Source organism: Rhodamnia argentea, chromosome 1 (genome assembly GCF_020921035.1).
Source record: "Rhodamnia argentea isolate NSW1041297 chromosome 1, ASM2092103v1, whole genome shotgun sequence".
Lineage (NCBI taxonomy): Eukaryota > Viridiplantae > Streptophyta > Magnoliopsida > Myrtales > Myrtaceae > Rhodamnia > Rhodamnia argentea.
The window spans coordinates 8,930,466-8,958,357 of record NC_063150.1 but is presented as its reverse complement, the minus strand read 5'-3'; the positions used below and the strand labels follow the sequence as shown (position 1 = coordinate 8,958,357).

The window sequence follows — 27,892 nt, the reverse complement described above, 5'->3', positions numbered from 1 at the left end:
TGTGGTGTTCTATTTCCAACTAAACTGATCCTCATCAGTATGTAGTTCTACTCCAGGCGATAAATCTGATGAAAGTTATCGAACAAAGATAGAAAACTAGTAGGGCAAAAATTTTAAGGGACGGAAATGTAGGAGAATCAAGATGTACCCTTTTTCATAAGCCGGTCATATACGTCCCAGGAAGATTAGTCTAGTGGTGTGCCGCTGTCAATCGTTGTTCCTGACTCATCTCCATAGTTAACGGGAAGAAAACATCACCGCCCATCGTAACGGCCTTCATGGCCACATTGTAATGTGCCCCTAAGGTAGTTGATTGGAATGGAATCATAGCTTGTAAGGTGAGACCTAACCTGAATGAGTTCAGAGTGAAGGCATAAATACACTTCAAGTGCCAATATTTGTGTATAACGCTCACTTTGGTGCCAATATATTTTTTTTATCACTTAAGTGCCAAATCGAAAAAAAAAAACGATCACTATAGTACCAACGAGGAGAAATTCCGGCGACCTTACTAAAGTTGGCACTTAAATAATTATTTTTCAAAAAAATTAGCACTTGAGTAATCCTCAAAATGATCACTTTAGTGCCAAATTGAATAAAAAAAAGATCATTATAGTGCCAACGGCGAAAAATTCTAGCGACCTTACAGATTTAGCACTTAAATAATCGTTTTTCAAAAAAATTGACACTTAAATGATTCAAAAAAATATATTGGCACTAAAGTGAGCGTCGTACACAAATATTATCGGTTGAGATGTCCTTTTACCCAGAATAAACATAGAGTAAAAGATCAAATCAGGAACAGGGAGTTCAACTGCAGTAGCTGCAGATCAAACTATTTCTCACTAATCCATAGAGGTAGGAACCGAATCATGGCCGACCGAGATTTATATGTGCCTTTCGTCCCATGAAAGGGACATGTAGAACAAATTCATGCTTGATTCATACTTAAGCCACGACGGCTGCAGATGTTTACTGAATTCGATTTAAATAATTCATTTACCAAACGACATGAAAGAATGTTATTGGCTGTTGAATATGGCCCGGCCACTTTGCCGTCCACCGCATGGGTCGGCATAGGTGTTGAGTAAACAAGTGTTATTACACCTAGTGATGTTTAACAAAGTTATTCCTGTGACCATCTTCCTCCTTCCATATCTTAAACTCAAAGAAGTATTTCGAAGGGTTTTGCCTCACATCGGAGTCATCAAAATCTCACCACAAAATATATCCGCTTACTGTCCGAAAAAGGAAAATAATTGGATCTTTTTTTTTTTTTTGGTCAGAAAAAAAAAATAATTGGATCTAAGAAGCTCCATATGCGCAATGTCAATAATTTACTAATGAAGTCCTTTTTTCCCCGCCAATTTAGGAAAAATTACCAAAGAAATCGTAAACCTATTGTACTTGTGTTAATTTAGTCATAAACTTTTCGATTGTGCCAATTCAGTCCTAAACCTTTTGACAACTTGTCAATTCAGATCTAAATCTTTCAATTATGCCAATTTAGTCCTAAACCTTTTAAAATTTTGCAAATTTAGGCTTTGTTTGTTTCGCGAAAAATATTTTTTCCAATTTCCGGTGTTTGGGGGGCTGAAAATGAGTGGTCAACGGAAAATATTTTCCGGTCAACAAAAAAACCTTCTAAAAATAAGGAAAATGATTTCTTCATTTTGAGAAGAGAAAAACATTTTCCGCACTTTTCATTCCTCCTCTCTTTCAACTATTTTTTCTTTTTAATTATTTTTTTTCTTTCTTTTGTTTTTTTATTTGTTTTTTCAAAATTCAAAATTTTTATTTTTTATTTTTTGGATAAATTTTTTTTTAATTTACTTTCTTTATTTTTTTTCTTTTTTCATATTTTTTTCTTTATTGTTTTTTAGTATTCCTTCTTCTCCCTCGGCCGATCGCCGACCATGGCCGTAGCCGGTGGCTCCGGGCTCGAGCAAGGAAAGCTATAGTGAGGATCAGAGCCGTGACGTCCGTCCCGAACTCCTCGTGCTCCACGTGGAGCTCGGCGGCGGACTCGCCGTGCGGGACGACGTCGGCCTTCCCGGTCTTGAGGCTCATCACCCCGACGTAGTTGACGTCAACGAGTGGGTCGGTGAGGCACTCGACGACCGATTGCGAGTCACCGCCGAAGGTGGCCTCTAGGAGGTGCTGCGAGACCTCCGCGGCGCGATCAACGGGGACCACCTGCTTCCCGGTGAACGTTGGCCGCATCATAGGTCGGGGCGGGGCCAAAGCTCCGAGCATCGTCGACGGGGACAAAAAGTGTTCCTCGCAGCGTGATTTTCGTGATATCACTGCAGGCCGGGCTATTCTCATGTTCTCCTACGAGAGAACTGCGAGGAGGGTCCGAAAGGACAGAACCTGACCTCGAGAATGCACTTCTAGTGCTACTGCTTCATGGAATTTATCATCAATGATACAAATTAGGAAAATACTCTTAACACTGTCAAGGACCAGGCTATATGACCTAAAGTATATAGCTTGCTTTTACTTTAGTTTTGTCAATTTTCTTACCAAAAAATGGAAAATATTTTCCGAAACTTTTTCAAGTTTTTGCCAAAAATCAGAAAATGAAGTCATTTTCCCAGAAAACATTTTCCGGAAAGATCATATTTTTCGCGAAACAAACGGAGCATTAGTCCTAAATCTTTTGAAGTTTTGCCATTTTAGTCCTAAACCTATTATTTGAGTAATTTGCCAAAAGGACTAAATTGGTAATTCATGAAAAGGTTTAAGACTAGTTTGACAAATCATTAAAAGGTTTAAGACCAAATTGGCATAATTGAAAGATATAGGATTGAATTGTTTAGGATTAAAATTGACAAGTTGCCAAAAGGTTTATAACTAAATTAACACAATTGAAAAGTTTAGGATTGAATTAGCACAAATGCAATAAGTTTAGAACTTTTTGGACAATTTTCCCACCAATTTACTAAGCCATTTTTGCAACCAAAATGTTTTTGACAGGCTTCATTTGTTTCATGGAATGTTTCAAAAATCACTTTCTATAAATAATCGCTTTTATCACTTACAAAAATGAATGAATTAAAAAAATTTCATAGTCTACGAAAATGTTTAGATACAAATTATTATTGATAGTGAAAACATTTCATTAGTTAATTATGTCAAGTGAATCATTTGTCGTTTGTGAAACAAATGAAGCCCAAACTAAAAGTGAATGTTTGCGGCCACTATTTTGATTGCCATTTACATTTTTTTCCCCCGAATTAATCAATACTATTTGCATCTTTACACTTCAAAGTTATGAATGTTACCTTTGGCTCATCTTATGTATTGGTTCCCCCTTACAAAAATAGAAAGCAACTTCAATATAGTGCAGACAAATAAAGATGTCACATGTGACCAAAATATTTCCATCTTCTTGTCCCTACTCATTCCCACATCTTCCACGTGGCGACTCATTCACTTGGAGTTGACTTCTCTCTCTCTCTCTCTCTCTCTCTCTCTCTCTCTCTGAATATCATAACAAGGACGGCTTAGCAACTTCAATATAGTGAAGACAAATAAAACAAGTTTTAATACTTTACATTCCAACATGACTATAGTTTAAGTCACATTTGATCCGACCAAAAAAAAAAAAAAAGTCACATTTGAGGTTTCCTTGGGTCATTTAAGGACCGTCGTCTTCTCTGCTTGTCAAGACACCAAAAGAAAGACTAGCTTCAACCTCTGGTGTTTCAGAAACGCTCCATCTTTCCATAGCCGAAAAAATGGCAAACAATTCTCCGGTGAGCCCGCAGCCGAACATGATGTGGTGGGCACAAGAAGGCAGCGCCACGAACAACGTCGATGCGCAGAGGCCCTCCTTCCCCAGTGAGCACACGGTGAGAAGCGACGCCGCCAGCGTGATCACTTTGCCAGCCCCGGGGAGCGCAGCCCCGATGACGCCCGTGACTCCCCGCGGGGCAGCGAGGTTCTTGGGCCGGTCGTCCCCAGACGTGCGGAGGAAGATAGAGAGCGCGTCGCCCAAGACCGCGAGGCAAGTGGCGCTGAGGATGTACGAGAGCTTGAAGAGGAACGGTTTGAGGAGCGAAGCTGGAAGAGCGTTTGCCGGAGACGTCGGAGGCGACATGGAAGAGATCAGAGACGAAGGAGATGAGAGCGCGAGGAAGAAGTCGGAGGAGCTTATGGGAATGGAGTACTTGCTGAAGGATGGTTTCGTGAGTTATTTGCGGGACATGGCCAAGATCACACCCCCTATCCCGCAGCAGGTGAAATACAGCGTGACTCTCTCTTTATGTTCTTTTACATGCCATACATAAACCATGCAATGACATGCGTTACAGACTACAGTCTCTTCTCTATATAAATAGTTCATATGTTTAAGCTTGAATAAGAACGTTGATTGATGCCATATAGATCAAGAAGAATCAAGAAGTGATCTCGACCACCCTTTACGAAGTTCAACAGCAAATATTTCCTTCCTATTACAAACAATAAGAACATCATTGAAAAGTACGATACTTTCTTAGGAAAAATTATCACAAAAATCCTAATAATGTTGCACTTTTGTCAATTCAGTCATAAACCTTTTAATTTTATCAATTGAGTCCTAAATCTTTTTCTTGTTTTGCCAATTGAGTTCATCCGATCAATTTTGGTCCGAAATCGTCGATGTGGGCGCCGACCGGCCTACGTAGCACGGCCAGATCTGACGTGGATAATTTTTAATAATATTTTAATCTATTCGATTATTTATTTATTTTTATGCATTTTTTCTTTTCTTTATTTTTTTTCATAATGTGACCAGTGAAGATCATCAAGCCCTTGCCAGCCACTAGACAATGGTCATCGAGCCCTCACTCGGTCTTGCCTAGATTAGGGCGAGGCCATCGCAACTGCAGCAAGGCAACCATGCCTAGATTTGGGCGAGGCCATCGCAGCTGTAGGCAAGGCATCCAGGCCCAAACTTGGGCAAGGGTTGCCCAGCCCTCACCTACAGCCGACGAAGGCCCGACGACTCTCACCGACTACAATAAGAAAAAGAAATAAAATAAAAATATTAAAAATTGTCCACGCAGGACTGTTGGCATTAAGATCAGCGATTGACAAAAGTAAAAAATTTAGAATTGAATTGGTAAAAGCAGAATAGGTAGGAAAAGTACACTTTTAGGACTAAAAGTTGTGTATGTAGATAACTTTAGTGCCAAAAATTTCAGTTGGATCACTTTAGTGCCAAGTTTTTTTGAAAAATGATCGTTTTAGTGACAAGTCCAATTTGTTCCGCTAGAAATCCGATGTGGCATTATTTTATTATTATTTGAAATTGACGTGGCAATGGCGAGGTCCAATCAAGATATAACAAGGTAAAAATAAAACAATACTAAGAATAAAAATAAAAACTTGATTAGCTTACAAAAATAAAAAAAAATACAAATTGTTTTTTTCAAAATAATTTGAAAATTTAGGTTAAAAATTAAAAAAAATTTAAAAAAAAAAAGGGTGAATGTTTGAAGGCGGTGAGGGCTTTGCATAGCCCTCGCCGCCCCCGCCCCACGTCGCCGGCAATGGCTAGCGGTGGTGGGGCATGGCCGGCAGGCGAGGCCCTCACCTAGATCGAGCAAGGGTCGCCGGCCTTCGCCTAGGTCCGGCCGAGGGCCGCCACTAGCAACCAACCCCCCCTCCTAAGTGGCGGTCCTCGGCGGGGGCCGGCGACCCTTGCCCGCGGTTGGCAGGGGTCGTCGGCCCCTAGCCGAGGCTCGGCTACTCCCGCGGGCCATGCCCCATCACCACTAGCATTACTGACAATGGTGGGGCTTAAGGTTCGCTGCCTAGTTCTCCACCAAATTTTTTTTTTTAGCTTTAATTTTTTTTTAAAAAAATTAGCTTATTTTTAATGAATTTAATTTTTATCTAATTTTTAAATTTGAATTTTTTTTATTTTAAAGTGCAGAAGTCCACGTGGATTTATTTATTTTTTAAAATGTCATTTTTTATTTAAAAAAATAATTATTAATGACACGTAGCAATTTTGGCCGAAAATTCTCGCCGTAAGCACCAAAATGATCCTTTTATCTCCGACTTGGCACTAAAGTGATCGGATTGAAACTTTTGGCACCAAAGTGATTTCCGTACACAACTTTTGACACTAAAAATGTATTTTTCCCCAAAATAGGCTTAGGACTTTTTAGAAACATTTTCCTACTTCCTCGTCACCAACATAAGAAACATGTAATTTCTAAACATAAAGTCATGATCATAGCCGGCTGACGTGATACGAAAAATTGGAGAATCTTACTTGTTGTTTGGCCGGAGCTCCTCTATTTGTCCTTTTCTCTTCCTGATTGTGATAGACTTTTCCATATCAGGCCCCAAGCTTTGACACTAATTTTTTGGGTCCTTCAGTCGACCATATCAAATACAAGAAGAGATTGACGTTCAAGTTGACCCTTGATTAAGATCTTCACCTATCCTTTTCAGATGGCTGTCCACTCATTCATACGTCATACATGGAATGAAAACAAGGTTCTGTCTGAAAAATTTCCCAAAAGGTGCTAGAACTTTTTATGATGATTTGCCCATTCAGTCTTAAACCTTTTACTTGTGCTAATTTAGTCCCGAACCATGTGACGATTTGTCAATTTAGTCCTAAATATTTCAAATACTTCAATTTAGTCTTAAACATTTTGAAGTTGCCGATTTAGTCCTAAATCTTTTGAAGTTTTGTCAATTTAGTGCTAAACTTATATTGGCAAAAAAGACCAAATTGACAAATTATCAAAAAATTTAGGACTAAATTGACAAATCTCCAAACGGTTGAAAACTACATTGGCCCAACTAAATGTTTAGGACTGAATTGGCTGCGGTATAATAGGTTTAGAATTTTTTGGACTATTATCCCTCGTTTTATTACCCAAAATAAAACGAAAAACCCAGTATATATTGTTGATAGCCATGTCATTTTCCATTGAAAATATGCATAGCGAGCTAATGATCGTTTCTTTTGACCAAAAAAAAAAGGCTAATGATCATTCCTGACTACACATGGGATGTACCCAAAATGATAATGCCATTACGATACAGAACTAATTGCCGGAAACAGAACATGAACATAAGGTAAACATACATCATTCCGACAGTTAACCAACGTAAGCAGTATCTAAGGTTCAGCAAAAATCGAACTGTCTTGCAGGTGGTTCGGTTCTTCGGCATTAGATATTCCAGAAACTGCGAAATCTCCTCGGGAGGCTATGCAACCTTCGGGAACAAATTGATGGGATGCCTCCTTGGGCCAGTCAAGACTATACTTCAGAGAAAAAGCTCGATTTTGATGCGTGTCCTGGAGGGAGTGGACGGGTACATCATGCCGGGCTCGATGACTCTGTTGCTAGGACCTCCAGGTAGCTGAAAATTTCCTCTAGTACAGCAATGATACCTGTCGAAATGATAAATCTAAAGAGGCCACCTCTAAAATCGATAAGCCAAGTAATGTTGATAGTAGCAAACTTTTCTGTCAAGTGACTGATCCATTGGATATACAATTCTGCAGGAAGCGGAAAGAGCACCCTCCTAGAAATCCTGGCAGGCAGAGCTAAAGTAACTCCAAACTCAAGTTTGGAAGGCTCAGTGATGTACAACGACAAATCCGTCACTGATATATGCCTTAGCAGATTCATTGCGTACGTTAATGGCCAACTTAACGAGTGAGTCCTCTATCGCCTGAACACCGACATTCTGTGCAGATTAGGCGAGGCTTGCGATTGAAATTTTGTCTAGTCTTTGATAAGCACACGGTCACGTCCTTAACACTTTTTCTGGAAATCTGCAGACACATTCCATTTTTATCGGTTAGAGAGACACTTGAGTTTGCAAGGGATTGCACCCAGGGTCTCCGGCCAGAGAACTTCACTCCTCAGATGAGGAAATTCTTTGCACATGCACTTGTGGAAGGACAAGATCCGTTCCTGGAATATGTTTTAGCAATTCTAAGTTTGAAGGAAGTCGAGCACAAGCTCACCGGAGAAGGCTTCTCCGATTTTGATCGCCAGAAGCTCACAACGGCTGAATTGGCACTCGGAACATACTCCGTCATGATTTATGACCAACCATTTTCAAGTTCTGATCTCACAGCCACCTACGACCTGGTGGACACCCTACGCACCATCAGCAGAATTGAGCAATCATCTGCAATTGTGTCGCTGACCCAACTCTCCCAAGGGATATTCGATCTTTTCGACCGAGTTATACTGCTGAGCAATGGCCATGTTCTCTTCCAAGGCACTCGCCATGACGCCATCCCATACTTCACGAAACTCGGGTTAGTATGCATCTGAGTTTGGGACATACTATTAAGCGGTGTGACAATTTTTGCCAACATAGAGCTAACATTATGTCACTGACATCACAAGCAGGTACATAAAACCATTGCTTGTGGAATCAAATGAATTTCTTGAAGACATAGCAGCTGGAGATGGGTCCAAGTATGTGGCACCAGGAGCGACATCCTTGACTCTAGAGGAGCTTATTGAGTGCTACAACGCTTCAGATCACCACAAAGACATACTGAGGATTGTGCATGAAGATGAGGTAAAGCATACCTACTGGGTAGAGAGCGAGCCGGGACTTGGGTTGAGTCTCAAGACACCATCTAAGTACCATTGCACAGTGGATGTGCAGCCGAGAAAAGAGACAGGTAAGCCGCTCTAGATGTTGCAAGACATAACTATTAGGCCTGTTCATGTCAATGAACCAATATATGCCAAGTTAACAGGCTAAAGTCGAATGTCGGACATTTGAGGAAGCCTAAGAGATGGGTGACTATTGTTACTTTGCTGCAGAATTGGTGGTTGCCAAGCTATCAAGCAAAATAGGGCATTCAGGGGGAATTGAAAGCACCGGAAGAGTTCAGGTCGGGGATGTGGTGACTGCGATATCCATAAACAACGATGAGATGCAATATCTCTCAGTTAGACCCCAAAAGATGCAACATGAGCGATCCTCACACGTATACTCCATGCTAAAGCAAGCAAGAGGCCATATCCGTCTCCAAGTTGAGCGTTACAAAGAAGAGGTATGAGAGACATCTTTTGCAACTTTGGCTTTTTTGTCTTCCTTTCTAAGAGGGTTGGGAGGCAGCAAGATAAATGCGATGAAAAAAAAGTATCATGGATGGGATGAAAAAAGAAACTTGAGAAAGTTGAGCATGAGATAAAGAAAGAAGATGACTAGCCTGGTCACAACAGCTAATGATTTCTCACCATGCAGGAAGATGAGTACCAAGCTCAATGGAAGCAATTCCAGAGGCCGTTCGTCCAGACATGGTGGAAATCTACTCAAACACTCATCAAGAGGCAAATCAAGATCACGAAGAGGCTACATGCTTTTATTAAACTGAGGCTTTTCCAGGTCACAAACTTATGCTATCAGAAGATTCTAGTACAGAGAGCCAAGTTCACAGAACGACCGAAACTACATAAGATCCGCTTTTCGCGTGAAGTTTGCTTCATTCAAGAAATGAGCGGCAGATATGTTCATTTTGCAGGCAATTGTACTGGGCTTATTTGCGGGAACACTATTCTACAAGCTTGGCGGCAATTACAACCAACAGCAGATGAACTCAGTAAGGGCCCTTGGATTCGTATCCACCATGAGCATTACGCTCATAAATTTGGTGCAGCTTCCTCTGTATTTGCTCCAGAGGCCAACCTTCTACAAGCACAAGGCTCAGAGATTTTACAGGGTCTCCTCATATGTCATCGCCCATTGTGTAGTCAACCTACCGCAGACCCTAATAGAAGTACCACACTTAGTTTGTTTCCTCTTCAAATTAGATATCGTTGCGAACCTAGATAAAACTCCAACATATCTATTGCCTTTTGCAGGCAACAGCATATACAGTTAGTGTCTATTTCCTGGCTGGGCTATCATCAACAGGAAATGGAGCACCATTTTTCCAGTATTTACTGCTCTTATTCTTGGTCGCGTACTTTGGATCGTCGGTATTTTTCTTTCTCAGTGCCATTTCCGCGATCCCAGAAGTTGGGAATGCCCTGGCAGGTATATCATCTCCTTAAAGAATCAGAATCACAATGCTTATGAGGTCATTTTGCATTGTTTAAACAAATCCTGCATCAAGTGAGAATAGCTGACAAAAATTGCATCTTTTTGGCAGGCCTACTAGTTTCAATCTTCCTGCTGTTCAGTGGTTTTGTGATTTACCCATCCAATGTGCCGGTATACTGGAAATGGCTAGTCCAGGTGAACCCAATCCACTGGGCCAACGTATTATTTTGCAGGATTCAATTTCAAAATGACTATCAAGATCCTTGCTCCAGTTACCAAAGCCAGCTTGCCTTCTGCGATCAATTCCCTAACATGACCGTTGGAAAAGTGTACCTCGCATTCTATCAGCTATCTGAAGATGCCGAAAAGCGCTGGCTACCTTACATCGTTCTTATTGGGTGGACTTTCATCGCCAACTTCCTCGGATTACTAGGGCTAAAGAGGATAGAATTCACAGGACCCAGCCAATCCTTGCCCTCTATCAGATGGTCGCCGACAATCAGAAACCTTAAAGAGGACATGGAGAGTGGTTTTCAGTCACTGGAAAGTCCCAATGGACAAACCGATAGTTTCAAAGCTTCCAGATACTCTGGACGACAAAGATACGGAAAAATAAGGGACAACGGCGGAGTTGAAAAATGGATAGAGGAGTTCAGGGTTGATATGGAGAAGAATGGACCAGGCATTCCACTAGAGCCAATAACTCTCCTTTTTGAGGATCTATCATTCATGAGGTACATCCTATCCTCATGGAATTTTCCTTCCACGTATTTCCATGCAATGTTGACTGTATGAGTGTGCTTGCTTTATCCATTTGCACACTGTCTAACACCCTACTCTCCCTAAATAAGGTACGATGAAGACATGGAAGAGGGTACTTCAATTTTCAGCAACATCACGGGTTACGCTAGGCCTAGGAACATGCTTGCTTTAATGGGCGGTTCGAAAGGAAGTCAATCTACTCTTCTGAAATGCCTGGCTGGGAGGGCACCTTCAATTGGCAGCCTCAAGGGCAACCTCCAGGCAAAAAGTTGGCAAAAGGGTCCTGCCTATTCTAGACTTATTGGCTATGTAGAGAAGCTCGATGCACACCAACCTTATCTATCAGTGCGTGAGACCCTTCATTTCAGCGCTGCACTCCGTCTTGGTCAAACAATCGGTTCTGGGAATTGTCGCATCCATGTGGAGCTAGTCCTTGACCAACTTGATCTATTGCCTTACTCAAATCAACTAGTTGGTTCCCTTGGTGATGCTACTGGGAAAACATTTGAGATAGCCAAAAAGATAACCATTGCTGTTGAACTAGCTGCTAATCCAAGTATTCTCTTTCTCGAAGAACCGGTATCAGGACTGGACAGCAGAGGTACGTCAAGTATCCTCAACATTCTATCTCAAGTTTCCAATTCAGGGCGTGTTATTGTTGCCACTTTAGCACACCCTAATGCTCGCACACTTGATTTCTTCGACTTGGCCCTAATTTTGACACATGAAGGGCAGCAAGCATTCTTTGGCCCAATCGGACCCGACTGCAGTGACCTGCTAGATTATTTCTTATCAGTTCCAAAATTTCCCTGGTATTCCAAAAGAGCGAGTCCAGTTGGTTTTGTCATGGCAACTCTCGGATTAGGCATAAAAAGGAGAGCGGCACCAATGATAAATTTTGCAGAGGCCTACCAAGCTAGTTCCCTGCATGAAGTGAACAACAGAGAAATTCGCAGCATAAAGAGTTTAACTGAGGATAGGAATTACATGGTTTCGTCTTCTGTTTATCCTGCTCCACACACACTGCAAGCCATAATGGTACTGCTCAGAACTCAAAGATTCCTGTGGAGAAATGTACAATACACATTTGGCAGACTAACTGGGTGCATCATGATTGGTCTTCTCATGGGTTCCCTATATTGGAAGATTGAATATGAGGACGTATATGGCCTGACTTCGCGCTCGCTCTATATATATATGCAAGCAATTCTCATAGGAGTCATATCAGCAAATAATGTCATTCCTCAGATTGGCACAGACAGATTAGTGTACTTTAGAGAGAAGAGGGCAGGGATGTACCATCCTATCTTTTATCCACTGTCGTGGGCACTGGCAGAAATTCCGTACTTCTTCATTGCAACACTCACATTAGCAGGAATCGGGAATGTTATGGCTGGAATTGGAACTGGTTCCATCCATGAGTTCATGATGTACTGGACTGTGCTCTTTGTGTTCACAATTTGCATGACATACTTCGGAATGATGATCACTTTCCTAGCACCAGTGCCTACACTGGCTGCATTTGCTGTGTCGATTGTGACATCACTTTGGGTTTCGGCTTCTGGAATAGTCGTTGTGCTATCAGACATAAGGTTCTACCGGTGGATGTATTGGAGCAACCCTTTCCAATATGCTATGAATGTGATGACTTCAATCAGTTTCTACTGCAACACTAAAGAGTGCGCATCAGATTGCAGTTGCCCAAAACTGCCAGACGGTTCTTATGTATGGGATAGGTTGGCTTCGGTGAGAAGTTTGAGCTATGACAGGACAGGAACCGACATGGCCATCTTGTCCGTGATGTCCCTCTTATTTGCTTGCCTGGCCTTCCTCTTCTTTGTCGTCCTGAAGCACAACTCGCCCCCTCAAATGTAGCTATAGATTTTTTGCACATCATCTGGACATCACAGGGGTGCTTGAGAAGAGTATGGCTGGGGTCAGATGTAGATGAGCATTTAGATGTTCAGTTTTATATTCTTTCGAGTCCTCGATGTATAAAGTGCAATATTTCTAAATTAGGTGTACCGTTAGACGAGCCAGGCAAATTTTCACAGTGCTATTACTGTGTGGTTATAACCACATCTATATGATACAAACGACTCGGTTACACACTCTCAGCGAACTCGAGTAAGCTAGTGTTACAAACTAACCGAAGCTAGCCACCGAAAAGTTCTGTATACGTCAATGAGCATCAAGGACTATGGAGTCTACTCAGCCGATCTTGCAGTTTTACTGCTTGTGAGTGTGCGTGGCTTGATAAGGCTGCATATCCATGTCCCAAAACATACAGAGGCAGCGAATCTCCTATTGTCAATGCTCAAACTGGAACAGATGACCAATATCAAGCTAAAGGAGCTGTGCTTTCATGCACGAGAGATTGGCTTGCCAAGCAAACAGAATCGTGCAGTTTCTCCCATAGTACTTCTGGAACCTACACTTCCATTTCGATCAACAGTATTGTGCTTTAGAGGACAATTTGCATTTTTATTCATCAGTTCTTGTGAGACATCTTCAATTCTATCAACCCTATTCCATTCTAGAATAACGAAAAACGAAAAATGATCCCAAGTCTCACCCATCTTTCAACAATAGAAAAACAAATCAAAAGAGACTTCAAATTACTATGACAATGATATGACAATCTTTCATCGTGGACATGTCAAACAGAAGGCAACTTTGGTCCTGTCTGGACCAAGTGATACAGTAAAACAGGTATCTAACAACAAAAGCTGCACATAGAAAAGAACATAAATTAGAATAGGACACACAAGACATGAGAAATCATAACTTTAAAATAGAGAAACAACAGTCGTTATAGGTACACTTCACATTTCATTACAACCCTACAGAGGCACACTGCTTCCTAGCATGCTCCGGGATCAACTTTGACAACACCTCAGCTGGCACTCCTTTTAGTTCTGATTAGAAGCAGCAAAAAGCACTCAATGAGAATATCGCACCATGTTAAGAGAAAACTCAAGATTGATTTAAGAAAAAAACCATCACACCATTAGATTTAAAGTTGAACAGTGGTGGAAGAGATCTTCCATTTGGCAAGCGGGCATTGGGATCGCACAACTCATCAAAGAAAGGATGGATTAAGGCATCCAGCTGCAAGGTATGTAAGGAGGTACTCATCAACTAGGATCTTTTCAAAAAAGGAAGCCAGCCTCATGGAATAGGTTAATACCCTGAAGTACTAATTCAGAGGCAATCCAATATCCAATATTTACCAGACTCAATCTCCATAAAGGAATAGAAGCAACTTCATTGTGTTTACATGCAACTAAAGCAGAAACAGGTACACTTAGATTAAAGACATTTAATTGGACAATAAGAGGCTTAAGGTACATGTCTCAGACATCCAACCATGTGTATTAATACTGCATAGCATGAGATACCATTCTATTTCTATCCCAGGAAGAACCACTCTATTACTGCATGCTCTGAGACGTCATTCAATTTCTATCCAAGGACTATGCCAAACTATTGACCAGATGCAGAACCGATAGATAGTAGGCGTTTACTAATGCCACTCATCCATGAACACAGGGTTATTAATCACCGGAATACTTGATGTCAAATACACATCTTCAGAAAGAGCAAGCTACTGCAATCAACTAAGTGTGAAGCTCTATCCATCTTCTTTTAATTGGGTCCTTGTCATAACCCATGAAGCACCGACACGACAAGCGACAAGACACGACACGACATGCCGACACGTGATTTCTCAAAAAATAAAGAATTCCGACACACTGAGGCACATTGTGTATTAAATATATACCTTTATTTATACATGAAACTTATCATGCATATATAAAAATATCAGTAGTGAATTTCTTTTTCTTCTATCACGGATTCACGATTAGGTTTCTTTTGGGTCGGGTGGGCATATTAATTTTGGGGTGACTGGGTATATGACTCATGTATACATAATCTTGATAAATTTACATTTTGACCCCTAATTTACTGAAAATGCTTAAAAATTGACCCCATGCATGCAGAAATGGCGTGTCGGGATGCTAAATTAGCATGTCGCTGGCATGTCTAGAACGCTGACCATGTGCCGTTCGCATGTCGAAGAGCGTCTAAGAGTGTCGGACTCGACATGACATGGAGGCCCCCCAAGAGTGTCGATGCTTCCTAGGTCATAACTAGTCCATTTTGCAATTACTAATACTTTTCCATTCTGTTCTATTTTTGTTATCAGCAAGTTTTCCCGTTACAAAATTTCGACACCCAAGTGCAAATTGATTCCAGTTCTCATCCCAAGCTCCCTCCCCACACACAACCACCCCCCCAAAAAAAATAAAAATAAAAATAAATAAGAGCTAAGCAAACAGATAATTGATACTCACAGCTGTGCACCGTAGGTTCGGAGAATACTGGAGTAATCTTGAAACCAGATCAACAGCTTCAGGAGGCATGCGTGTGTGGAATATCTGACAAACAAAAGAAAAGTAAAGGTCGTATAGATATTAACTATACGGCAGATTACAAACTACACTCAAGTCTATATACCTTGTGCCATGGGTGAGCTTTTATTTGGGGGAATTTGAACTCTGTATAATTAGGATTCATACACTTGATTTCTTCTCTAGTTGGGGTGCCTAGAACCTGCAAAACAGTTACCCAAAAACACACAGGAAAAACGGATGCCTCAACCAAATGCAGACCAAAGTATTCCAGGGTCTTCAAATGCATGTGAACTTTGACTACTGAAATTGAAGGAAACTCCAGCACCTTGATAATCTCAACCAGCTGATCCACTCCACTCTCACCAGGAAACAGAGGCTGCAACCAAGTTAGTGATACAACTAAAATTCCCAGCGAATTTGAATTGCATAGAGAAGCAGAAGTGGAACATGGAAAGCATTACTTGTCCAAGTAGTAGCTCAGCCAGAACGCAGCCGGCAGACCAGATGTCAATAGCTGCTGTATATTCAGTTGCTCCAAAAATAAGCTCAGGAGCCCTATAGTACCTCGAGCAGATGTATGATATATTTGGCTCCCCTTTTACCTATAAAAAAACAACATAACTTAAATTTCTTTATACCAAACAAGGGAGGGGATATGCTGGTTGCCTATTGAATAGCAGGTACGTACCAATACTTTTGCACTTCCAAAATCACATAGCTTGAGCTGGTGCGTGTGAGGATTTACCTGCAGAGGGAGTAAAGAAACTACCTTCATGATTACAGAGCCAAACGAAATATATCTTAAAGCACCCTCCATTGGTTCTTAATGAGGACATAAAATGATATGCTATAGCCAGAGAAGAACCATCGCCCAAATGTGTATCTTTCTTCGATGATGAAGGAACTTAGAAAAGAAACACACTCCTAAATGCCAAGCCAAAGGATTAAGTACTTTAGAGCATCAAAATTGTACTAGCTGATGAACTCACTAAAAGATTTTGAGGTTTGATATCCCGATGACACACTCCGATACTGCGGTGAATGTAAGACAATGCCCTGAAGATCTTCCACATTCCAAGAACAGTAACATACACCAGCAACAGGGAAGATACAGTTTGGTCAGGAAAGATAAATAACAGGACACATATCACTGGAATGCTCAAGTTGGGATCATTGAAATCCAGCAAACTAGTAAGAGAAAGTCAAGGAAACACTATCCCCATAACTGGGACCGGACCACAGAGTGCTTCTCCATATTAACTGGGTAATATTGCGGAAGTGATATAAGAGCCAAAGCAAGAATATTGATAGGATACCTGGTATGCATAAAGTTTCACATAAATTAGAGGCATCCTTTGGTTAAGCTTGTTGTAGTGCTTGATCACACGGTGAACTGTTTCGGGTACATACTCCAGAACAAGGTTCAGATATAGCTCATCCTTTTCACTCGTTGAGAAGAAGCAATGCTTCAAGAACACAACATTTGGGTGGTCAAGGAGACGCATTGTTTGCAATTCCCGATTCTTATACCTCTTATCTTGAAGAACCTTCTTAATAGCCACTGTTTCACCTGTCTCTAAGCATTTTGCCTATGTAGAAGCAGTCTAAATATTAACAATCTTTCCTATAAAATTCAAATGTATTGGCAAGTTTTTGGTACCAATGAATTACAACACAAGCAACAACGACATACCTGGAACACCACTCCAAATGATCCCTGTCCAACCGCTCGCTCAGCCATATAGCTTATTGTCTGAAATTATAAAAACAAAAGGTACCCGCAACAGAGATATATGATCAATGGGGAGGAAAATTGAGGCAGAAACAAGCATCTCACACACATTTCAATAACACATAGACGATAATGACAGTAAACTATATTTTCATCATTACTCCAGAAATGTAGTAACCAAATTATGGCCAACTGAGATTATATGTGCCTCTTATCCCGTAAAACAGACATGTAAAAGAACAAGTTCATGCTTGATTGTTTATACTTAGCTAATAGATGTCTAAAGCATGATATTAATTGACCATGTTCATTTTATACAGATCTCATCATCAGCAAATCACTTCTTAATATTGAGCCACGAAAATGAAACCAAAACTTTAAGATACGCTGGAAAAAAGTCATTAGTTCATGGTTCGAAGGAGAAAAACTAAGAATGGACCATAGAAGCATGAGTTCTGAACTCCAAACTGCATAGACGTGGAGACAGAAAAGACCCCCAAACATGAAAAGATGCCATTCAACGAGAAGATCGATACACAACTAACAGAATGTGCAAAATGCTTCAGAAGAATGATCATTATAAAAGAATACAAGCATGAATACCTGCTTGGGCTGGCCATTTCTACCACCAATAGTTGTCACTATAATATGACCTGTCTCCGTCCCATTACCGTTAATAACCGTTGCTTCCATCTCCTAGAATTCATCAAGGTGCAAATTTCCGATGCTCAAGATCAGCAGAAACAAGCATAAGGATAACAAAAACAACATAATTGCTAGGAGTGGCATTAGAAATACAAATGTAACTATCAAGGTAATAAAATAACTCAAGAACATACTTTTTCATCCCTAATTTTCATATCATTCATCTCTTCTGGCAACCTATCTGCGCCAAGAGCATATCCACAAGTATCTCTCAAACCAGAAGCAGGTGGGACACCTACTGATGCCATTTGCTCCCACAAGCTTCCTCTTAAGCTTGTAGATTTTCTACCTGTACAAAGCGGCTTTGTTCATCGACCTGCTGAAATTGGAACAACAAGATCAACAAAGATCTTTAGTCTTACAGAGGAACTCACAGAGAAAGAAAGCAATTAACATGCACCATCCCTTGCCCACCTTCATCCCTACTAAATGGCGACATACTGTTCTAGCTAAGTAATGAGAAACTATTTCCAGTGTCCAAGCCCTTGGAATTTACAACTCAACCCAATGATCAGTGATCACTAGTGACCACGAGTGCATTTCCGCAGCTTTCTGACCAAACAGGACCCGAGTCTAACACGAACAAGAGTGAAATTACTAATAGGAAGGTAAATCTAACCTGATGTCTATAACAATAACTCCAAAGTGAAAAGGACACCCCTTTAAGAAACTTTACATGTTTTCATTCAATGTGAACCAAATATTTATCAAATTTGCCACTTCGTGAGCTTTTTTGAGTTGTTGAGATCAGGGGTACCTGTCATAGGTACTCCAGAACTACCTTAGCAGAACACAACAACGGCACCACAAAAATGACATGAAACACCAAAGCAACAAAACGAAACCCTGTGATTTTGCGCCTCCCACGAAAAGTATACTTAAAGAGGACAGAGAATGAAAGCAAACAACTTTCAACCAAGAACACTACAGGGCAAGCGCATTAAGACCGAGCATCGAAAACCAAGACCGAAAAAGGACGAACCTTCATCAGCGCAAAATGCCCCCATAATCGTTTCCGAAAAGCGTTGAAAAGAAGGTCAGTCCGATCCAATCCAAGCTCAAAGCTTGAACTCGCTCGAAAGAGCTAACAATGCGTAAACGGAACGACAGCTACATCGAAACGAACCAGCTACCTGTGCTGTAAGTGCCGAGAACCAGTGGTCAAACGGAGGCTCTAATGGCGATCAAGAAACGAGACATGGAGAGAGAGAGAGAGAGAGAGTGGCAGATCCATTTTGTTTGTTCACAGTGCCCATGCTTTTTCTCTTTCCTTTCTGTTTGTTCTTTGCGTTGTAATAATGCGGCTATAGTCGAGGAAGAACGTGAGAAAGAAACCCCGTCAAAATACAGTTGAATGTTCCTAATTTTGGCTCGTGTTCCAAGCAAATATGCTAGCTTGGAATTTAATTTTTCATACAGGTGTTGTGTCATTTACAGTTTAATCTAAATTAACAGCGGGTCTCTCATGATTGTTTTTCGGAGTTTTTAAAGTAATTATTAAGCACACAATTATTGTTTGAATTTAATTTGTTAATTTACTGGTCCTAAGACTTGTAAATTTCGTATAGTTCAATTTCAAGAGTTTTTTTTTTCTGTTTATTTATTACAATTTTCATGCACTTTGATTCCTTTCTTCTTGACTCAACTAGATTTTTTTTGGTCTCGTTTGACTCATCTGGATCAAATTTACAAATTGAAAGACTTAAATTTGATTCAGCTGTTCTAAGGGATTTTCAGCCTTCAAAGTTCAAGGCACGCCACAAGTCCTTGGGGGAAAAAATTAGGCGTTTGGTTCAGCTTTCAATTCGGTATTTGGCTAAATTCTGGTCTTAGCAAAGCTGAAAGCCCAAGATAGGTCCCCACCTACACCTGCTTTTGCTTTTAGCATTAGCGGGATGTCATTTGTAGGATTTAATGATTTTTTTTCCAAAACTAACCTCACTATTTTTTTCTTCATTTTTCTGTTTTGCCTTTGTTGTTACTGTTCATCTTTCAGCATTTCTTGTTACTATTCATATCCTCGGCAAGACCAGATTTGGTCAATGTGAGGCCGACAATAACCTGGGGTCACACCTCCTTAGGAATTGGTCGCTTGGGTTCCTGCAACCTCAAGCGGCCCTCACCTAGGATCGCGCAACCCCAACGAGGGCCTCTTGAGGTCATGACCTAGACTGTTCTGATCGAGGTCGCAACACCTCCACAAGGGGTTGCCTTAGGTTGCAACCACTCACAAAAGATCACGCTACCCTGGCGAGGGTAGCGTGGGCCGTGTGACCCTCACCAGGAACCGCCCAAGGTTGGGCGACCTCAAGCAATGGCCGCCAACGTCGGATCCGACTCGCCGGCTCCAACGAAGGTTTAAGATTTTTTAACAAAAAAGTAATAAAAAAATGCAACCCTCCCTTTGCAAGTTGGACCCAAAAAAAAAATCATTTGCAAGAAATTTTTTTACCAAATGCAATTTATTTTTCCCAAAGGGATTTAGGTTTTTAGCATTTGCATTTTCTCAAACCTCATTTCCAAAGCCGAACCAAACGTTGCCTAAGACTTAAAAGGCACAAAGTTGATAAGTTTTATGACTTACAATAATTATCCCCTTTTGAATTGAATGACTTTTGACATATTGTTTGTTGGCAAAATTCCATGCAGCAAATATAAATTCCTTGACTTTTTATCGAATTGCCATATGGAAAGTTATGATGAAATGCACAAGAACTTCCGATCACCATTTTGTGCGAGATATATGGACAATTTGGGTAAATCATTGTCATGTTTTTCCCAGTATCCTTCACTTTATGCAGGATATAAAGTCAAAAGATGGACATATAACTAAGTTGCACGATTGATAGTCATTGGGATTTATCTACTTATACAGAAACAACAAAGCATAACTTGTTGCATTGGGAATGTAAACGTTGACCAAAGTATAATCTCATGAGCTTGCATTGTACCTCTAAATTATTAAAACATACAGATACCATGTTGATTGATCATTTTCGACAACCTTAGCATTATCGGTACGTCGTACTAACTCCCATCTTCTCTTTCCAACAAAGGACTAATGAAGCATTTTAATCCATCGATCTTTGGATGCCAATCAATCTGTACACACCCTCTATGCTAAGGTTCTTCACAATACTCCACTTCCACACACAGGCAACAATCATTCATCACCTACAAAAAGTAAAAAAACAAAAGAGCAAAGAAGAAGTAGAAGCCGAAAACGAAAAAACAAAAGAATGATCATGTCCCTTCCCAAACCACATGCCTAACAATCACCATCTCATTGGGAAAATGGGGAAGAGAAGTATCATGAATACTGCCTCAGCTCTGGGTTCCCCATATGGGACAAGCAGTTCGTGTAGATCCGCTTCTTTCACGTTCGCAGATACGCTTTGCTCTCTGATCTTGAACCTGGGCAGTCGCTCCGATCCGTGTCGGAGTTTTCCCTTTGGGAATCCATCTCTATGCTGCCACCTCCTTGAGTTCTGCGGTGCCTTCTATCCTGAAACCACGGATGCGATACTTCTTAGGAGGAACAAAACTGGAACAATGTCTTGATATCCGATGAGATGTATGGATTGGAAAAGTGCAGCGTTTGATGGAAGTTCCGACGGGAATGCTTTGCATGAGGTACGTGATAGAATTTAGTACTGTGATGCTTGTCGGAAGAAGAAGGATCAGCTGGAAGCAAAACTAGAGATTGATGGACACATCTTGTGATGCGCACTATGGAGGTTACCAAGCTGAAGATTTGGTGAGTAGGTCAGCATACCGTCGCCGTCACCCTATGGATAGTATCTTTTTTCACTTGAAAGTATCAATCCCTAGCTGAGGTGTTGTGTGGCTGTGAGGAAGTATATCTCTTACTCTCAGCTCGGAGTACAATATGTGTGTTTCATCAATGACAATCAATCTCCAGTCAAGGAGTTTGGACAATGCTTCGAATAATAGAAATGCCCCATGAAATGGGACATCTGAGATAAGGGTACTTGAAATGAGGCAGTCAAGTTGATATGAGACAATGGGAACTCTACAAAACACTCTTACTATGCATTACTGAAGGGAAATGCAGACCGTGAAGGGAGCAGCAGGAAAATGGAGTGGATGTCATTGAGAGGTCCACTACAATGAAATTTGATCTACAAGATCCAATTGGAAAAGAGGTAAACATAATCAGAACGGCTACCTCTCTTGGTATTGGATACTCCTCAGATTCAAGCATTCGGACAACTTGGCCCATCTTGGGTCTCTTTTCATGATCTGGGTCAACGCACCTCAAAGCTGTCAAAAGGGCTCGTTTCAAGGCTCTAGTTGGGGGCCTGACCTCAATATTAGGATCAACCACCTCTTCTGACCGGCGGGTGCCGACCATCATTTTCAACCAATCAACCAGATTCACCTGAAAAATAATGACTTATTGATCAGACTTGTCAGGATGGAAATGTTCATTAAGTAGTTCAACAGAGATGAAACAGGACTGCTGAAAGCACAATAAAAGAAATGAGGATGCAGAATATAAAGGCACCGTGCGATGATAAAAGACCCTTTTGGAAGCAAATATCAGTAACTTTTAAGTACAGATTTTTGCAATCTAATGCTAATGGGGGTGGACAAAGTGAGCAGAGAACTTCAAAAATGGAATGCTGAACAGAAGACTCTACAGATATAGTTCTACCACTAGGGATAGCCAGAGTCACTAAATTCTTAGGCCACATAAATTTTCTCAGAAGGCGACTTTTTTTGCAGGAAACTATCATATATTTACTGCAGACGTATCATTTTTGTGAATGTGACAAATGAAGAAGCAAAACAGCTATTGACAAACTTAGGCTTTGAGAGAGAACCGCATGTGCCATATGATAGCAGGATGCAACCAATTGTAACTGATGAAATGTTACGCCAAGGTAATAGCACCTTATTTATACGAATCAACCAGCACAGGCAAATACAGAGAAACCACCTAAAATTGATGAAGTGAAAATTGAACGAAGTTTTGCAGATAAACTGGCACGAGGTCAGTCTACATAAATTCCTAAAAAGAGCAAGTACCCTACAAGAGTTCCCCCAAGCAAATTGTAGAAAGCATGGAAGAGACCAACTGAACTCATAAATCCAAGTCTAACACAATGGCATGCTAATGGCAAAACTTGACCCAACAAACTTCTAATTGGAGAAATGTATAGTAGATAGTGGAACATACGGTCAATTATTCGCACTCAAACTGTATAGGTTTCCGCATTTTGAGGGACAACTACAACTACGGCTTATCCATAAGCAAAGCAAGGGGGGACTTGGCCCGGCAAGGGGAGAGTGGCCGAGTGCAGGCCGCCACCTTCAGTGACCGGGGAGACTAGAATAGAAGAGTCCATCGACTCTTTCTAGAAGATCAAAACATAATATACGACATACAACATTGTAGACTAAGACTTGGCCAGTTGACTCGAACATGCAGTCAATTATTTTGAACAGTTCTCTAATAGAAAGTATGAACAAGGATGATCAATTACTTCAAGGATGACAAGGAAGCAGGAGACAGCTCCTATTGCTATGCAAAAGCCCCTAAAACTCCAGAGGCTTACTATGCTTTTTCTCAAAAGCATCCTGGAATCGAGAAATAACTGGCTTTCCAAAGCCTTATATGTGTTCTCCAACATAGTTTACACATGATCACCTTGTTAGCCGGTACAGTCGCAACTTTTGTATTGCTGTTGCAGTACAGAGAGGAAGTGATCTAGAAAAACAATGTCTTACAACCAAAAATCTAGAATCAGTTTGCCAGAAGCAGCTGAAACATGCATATTATGCATGTCAAAAACTTGAGAAATTTTAGACAATTTGTATATGCTATTCCAATGGCATGATTGTGTACCTCACTGGTTGGACGTCCATAGTCAACAGGATCTCTACCAGTGATTGCTTCAAGTACAAGCACACCAAAGCTGTAGACATCGCTCTTTTCATTTAAAAGGCCAGTATTTGCATACTCAGGAGCCACATACCTGATAGAATTAAGATGAAGAGTCAATCACGGAAATAGTTTTACCAATTAAGTCCAATTTTTCCTTGGGGAAAAAAGGAAGATCGGGCATGCGAGGGAAGAATGACTATACTGTCAAAAAAAGAAAGATCTCTTATGTGAGGGATGACTGACTATATTGTCATAGAATAAAAGGAAAGAAGGAAACTAACCCAAAAGTTCCCATAACTCGAGTTGTGACATGACTTTTCCCTTCACCTAGCAACTTGGCCAAACCAAAATCAGATACCTTGGAATTGAATTCATCATCAATCAATATATTGCTCGACTTAATATCTCGGTGAACAACTTTAGGCTCTATGGCTTCATGAAGGTAAGCTAGACTGCAAAATCATGAACTTCAGCTTAAAACTAGAAAGAAACCACATGAAATTTGTAGAAGATATACAGAATGAACCTACGCTTTAGCTGTGCCAAGCAGAACCTTTATTCGAGCTTCCCAAGTGAGATATCCCTGCTGGCGCATAGCTCCGTGAAGCCACTGCTCCAGGTTCCCATTGTTGACATACTCATACACCAAAATCCTATGAGTTTTCACACAACGGGTACAATTTAGCACCAAGGAAACCACATTATAGTTGAAGCAAAATCAAGCTACTGTGCTACTCAGATGCGAACATGGATTCTGTCTTATTTGGTGAAGTAAATTGGGTTCTACGTAATGATGGCATAGTATTTAATTGTTTTTAGTATGAGCTACCAGCTTATCCATAATCCATCACGCCTAAAGCAACGTTCTCAGTTCAATATTTCTCCACTATTGATCTTACATGCAGCGCTTTTGTTATTCCACCAAATTTTCCTTCACATTGCACTTTTTGGTTGCACAGTGGTTCCATACTTCAACTTATTGTACACTGGAGATCGTAATCTACCAGAAGACTCGAACCACCATGAAGAGGAGCAGTACCTATGTGTCCCTTCAATGCAGTACCCAAGAAGACGAACCAAATTCTTATGGCGCACATGCCCAATGGCTTCGACTTCCACTCTGAATTCTTTCTCTGCTTGGCCCCTATCACATAGAGTTTGAAAAAACAAATTTCCTTAGGAATCCAAGTCAAATGTTAAAGGGACCAAAAACAAATAGTGTCAACCCTATGAGTTGTACTGAAAATGTAAACTTACAGGTTGTTCAGAAGCTTCTTAACTGCCACGGGAGTCCCATTAATAAGACGGCCCCTGTAAACAACTCCATAACCTCCCTCACCAAGGACATTTTCCTTGGAAAACCGGTTTGTTGCTAGCTCAAGATCCCTCAACGTAAACCAGTGACCCCAGCCCAAGTGCGAAAACTCAGGCAAACCAGACAAAGGTGAAGGAGTGGTTGTTGGGTGTGACGAAGAAGGTTTGAAAACAGTTGCAATGCCCGAGTTTGATTCGTCTCCTGATTGGGATCCATAACCATCTCTGTCCACATGATGAAATGACCCGGACTGGCTGCTATTATCTCCTTTGTACAGTTTCTCCATGCCAAGATGCACAAGCACTTTATCCGATTCTTTGTCACTGGATTTGTCCTGAATAGTGAGAAGGATGCCATCGCGGGGAGCGAATGCACTGGTTGACACTTGCTCCACCCTAACTTCTTTGATTTCCTTCGAAACAGTCGGAATCTGGCTGAGGGGCAGTTTGTCTGGCGTTCTTCTCGATTTTTTCTTCGACATTAAGCACAGCGATAATACTGAGAGAATGATTACGATAAACAAACCCACGACGATTCCTATGACTTGCCAAACCTTAAGGTTGAAAATGGCAGTATCCTTGGATAATTCAGCATTGAGATCTGCGGCCATAATTTCAGTGCCTACAAAATGTGTAAAAGAACTTAGCAACTTCCTCAAAGCGCAGCCTTGCACTAGTAGGATCATCAACTTCCATTTCCAGATTCACAAATAGTTTCAGGCATCTTAGAGCATCAGAGAAGCTACGCCTAGTCATAATGGCAGTCATCAAAATGCCCACATTTTTATTTCCTAAAACACCGGAAAGACTGCAAAGTGATTGGCTAATCAATACCACAAACGAGAAAGCAAAAGCCTACACCGGCTTGTCAATGTCATCATTAGATCGAGACACTGCAGAAGATAAAGACGAAACTAGCATTCCTATCAATGTGTCTTATTGACAATCTGACCAGCATCCTAAAACAAAAGAAAATTTTGCTATTGAACCAGCACAAAAATTGACACGACAGAGGCTAAAACGAGGAAAGACAATTCATCAATTTCTCACCTTTCTCAGAGGGGCTTCACATCCAGACTTCTAGATCTCCGACAAACACTTAATCTTGCGAGGAGAGCTCAATCCCACAATCATAGATCTCTCCAAAAGGAAACCAAGCAACCCATTTTCAGCTCATAAAAGACATTTCAAGAAACTTGAATCAGCCACGGCTTGTTCGAGAAAGCCAATTATATATGCACAATGCAAAACCTGGTTTTTCCCATCAGCAAGCTTAATGTGAGATTGAATCTAAGCTGAAATGTAGCTTTCTCTGAGACCCAGAAACGCAAGGGAAGGTGGGGAGGTTTGTTGCAAAGAGAAAACGGGAAATAAAGGAATATCAGAGATGAGTTGGTTTGGTTTGTGTCCTGGGGATAAACAAAGAAGAGGGGGTGGAGTTATCAGTGGTAGGTGCTCTTACAGCTTCCCATCAATACAGTAAAAGAGAAGGCAAATGAATTTGTGCATGTAAAAGAGCTACCATAACCTCATTGAGATTTGATTCTCCATCACGATCTGTCATGGACATCGACTGTCCATCAGAAATCCACTGAAAAAGTCTCGAATTTTTATTTTCGCTCGTCTGGGCAAAATGCAAAATCAGACCAGACGGCATTAAACAAATGACAGGTTTTGTTGGGTTGTGCACAAACGTCTTCAATCTTAAATCTTTTTCTTGGGTTTCCTTGGCTGCATTAAACTATGCATGTGGAGTTCGGCCAAAAAACAAACACTATGCATGTGATGGTCAAACACCCCAATTGAAGATGAAGTGGGTGATGAAATCTTATGATTTTGATGGTGGAGTGGAGGAGAAAATAGACTAGCAATTTAGTCTGATCCAGGGATTGGTTTATGGGAAAAGCAATAGGAAGGAAAAAGTTTCATTTTCTGGTTTGACAGTCTTCCCTCTAAAGGGACAAACAAAGAAAACCTCCAGAGGACAAAACTGGCCGCTTGAGCTGTGCAAAACTCCCATTCACACAATCACAGCATGCCTCGCCAAGTTCATAGATAGTGTGTGTGGGGGCCGGACTCAGACAGACAACATTCTCACTGCCCCCTGAGTCCCTGACAATGTATCCTTAAAGCTACTGTAAACCCATATTAATATTGTTCTCAATTGTACATTACTGAGGGAAAAAAAAATTATAAACATATGCCTGATTCAATGGCTGCTGTTGCTACTAAGAAAAGTTGAAACATCATTTGACCAGAACCATGATACAATACAACAAAAAAGGGAGCCATTTTTATTTTTTTTTCAATTTTCCACAACATCCATGGAGTCTATGGCCCCCCAGCCATTGGGCTAAAGGTGAAAATGAGTGGCTACATGACAATGAATCTGAAGAACAGAGGTGATACTGACCAGTGGGTTTCATTCACCTTCATCATTTATGACTGAAGATTGTCCTAAAAAAACATTTAGGACCAGGGTGGTCCCCCCTGGAAATTCAAGTCCTTCAACTAATGGACGACAGAGTCAAGTACAGTGGATAGCCACCGTAATTTAGGTGGGTGTCGCTTTTAGCAATCATAAACGCAAGTTGTCCTTAAAAAAAAAATGATGGGTGCCCCCCCCATTAAAATTCAACTCCCTCTACTAATGGATGAAGTACAGTGGAGAAGTTACCTAAGGACCGTACAAAGAGATTTCACCAACAAACTGTCCATAGTTTATCATACGAGCTACCCATTTCCTGTTAAATGTCAATCCACGACCAGCGGACCAAGTTCGCCCCCCTACTTCATCCTTGCATGAGAGAATCCGTAAGTGATCACTCTCTCGTCACTAGCCTCGTGCCGAATCGAATTCGATGATCTTTGTTCTCTCGACCGCCCGAAACAACCCGAACCTTTCGCAATATCTCCATTCAGCTGCTCGGTTTCCCCTTTTGGTCCCCCCCCCTAGAAAATGAATGATTTGTGCAAACCCTAACGTGCAAGTACAACTTTATGTTTTTGGCCCTT

The 27,892-nt window shown here is 41.0% G+C and overlaps 3 protein-coding genes across 8 annotated transcripts; 1 reads left to right on the top strand and 2 right to left on the bottom strand.

Annotated features, from left to right (window-relative positions):
* Positions 1-3,714: 3,714 nt before the first annotated feature.
* LOC115740287 (ABC transporter G family member 36-like) lies at positions 3,715-12,672 on the top strand. The gene is made up of 11 exons (XM_048276595.1): positions 3,715-4,244; positions 7,166-7,373; positions 7,523-7,676; positions 7,802-8,290; positions 8,385-8,665; positions 8,811-9,043; positions 9,238-9,378; positions 9,515-9,769; positions 9,855-10,029; positions 10,145-10,769; positions 10,887-12,672. Exons 1-11 carry the CDS (start codon positions 3,744-3,746, stop codon positions 12,670-12,672), a joined length of 4,848 nt encoding a protein of 1,615 aa, XP_048132552.1. The 5' UTR covers positions 3,715-3,743.
* A 716-nt stretch (positions 12,673-13,388) lies between these two features.
* On the bottom strand, positions 13,389-18,915 carry LOC115740121 (shaggy-related protein kinase alpha-like). 5 transcript variants are annotated; one of them, XM_030673512.2, is made up of 13 exons: positions 18,794-18,915; positions 17,787-17,971; positions 17,551-17,643; positions 16,909-16,968; positions 16,532-16,804; positions 16,205-16,279; positions 15,904-15,960; positions 15,677-15,817; positions 15,541-15,591; positions 15,319-15,414; positions 15,156-15,239; positions 13,806-13,908; positions 13,389-13,715 (listed from the first exon to the last, which is right to left on the bottom strand). In XM_030673512.2, the coding sequence occupies exons 2-13, from the start codon at positions 17,898-17,900 to the stop codon at positions 13,633-13,635; spliced, it is 1,230 nt and encodes a 409-aa protein (XP_030529372.1). In that variant the 5' UTR covers positions 17,901-17,971; positions 18,794-18,915; the 3' UTR covers positions 13,389-13,632. The 5 variants fall into 5 exon arrangements, with proteins under 5 accessions (XP_030529372.1, XP_030529371.1, XP_048130545.1 ...); XM_030673511.2 differs by having other exon boundaries at positions 17,787-17,974; positions 18,794-18,910; XM_048274588.1 differs by having other exon boundaries at positions 17,787-17,946; positions 18,796-18,891.
* A 1,782-nt stretch (positions 18,916-20,697) lies between these two features.
* LOC115740120 (probable receptor-like protein kinase At5g18500) lies at positions 20,698-26,450 on the bottom strand. 2 transcript variants are annotated; one of them, XM_048274571.1, is made up of 8 exons: positions 25,928-26,450; positions 24,821-25,602; positions 24,603-24,707; positions 24,094-24,216; positions 23,845-24,015; positions 23,525-23,654; positions 21,842-22,054; positions 20,698-21,157 (listed from the first exon to the last, which is right to left on the bottom strand). In XM_048274571.1, the coding sequence occupies exons 2-8, from the start codon at positions 25,561-25,563 to the stop codon at positions 21,029-21,031; spliced, it is 1,614 nt and encodes a 537-aa protein (XP_048130528.1). In that variant the 5' UTR covers positions 25,564-25,602; positions 25,928-26,450; the 3' UTR covers positions 20,698-21,028. The 2 variants fall into 2 exon arrangements, with proteins under 2 accessions (XP_048130528.1, XP_030529366.1); XM_030673506.2 differs by having other exon boundaries at positions 24,821-25,499; positions 25,928-26,449.
* Between the last annotated feature and the right edge of the window lie 1,442 nt (positions 26,451-27,892).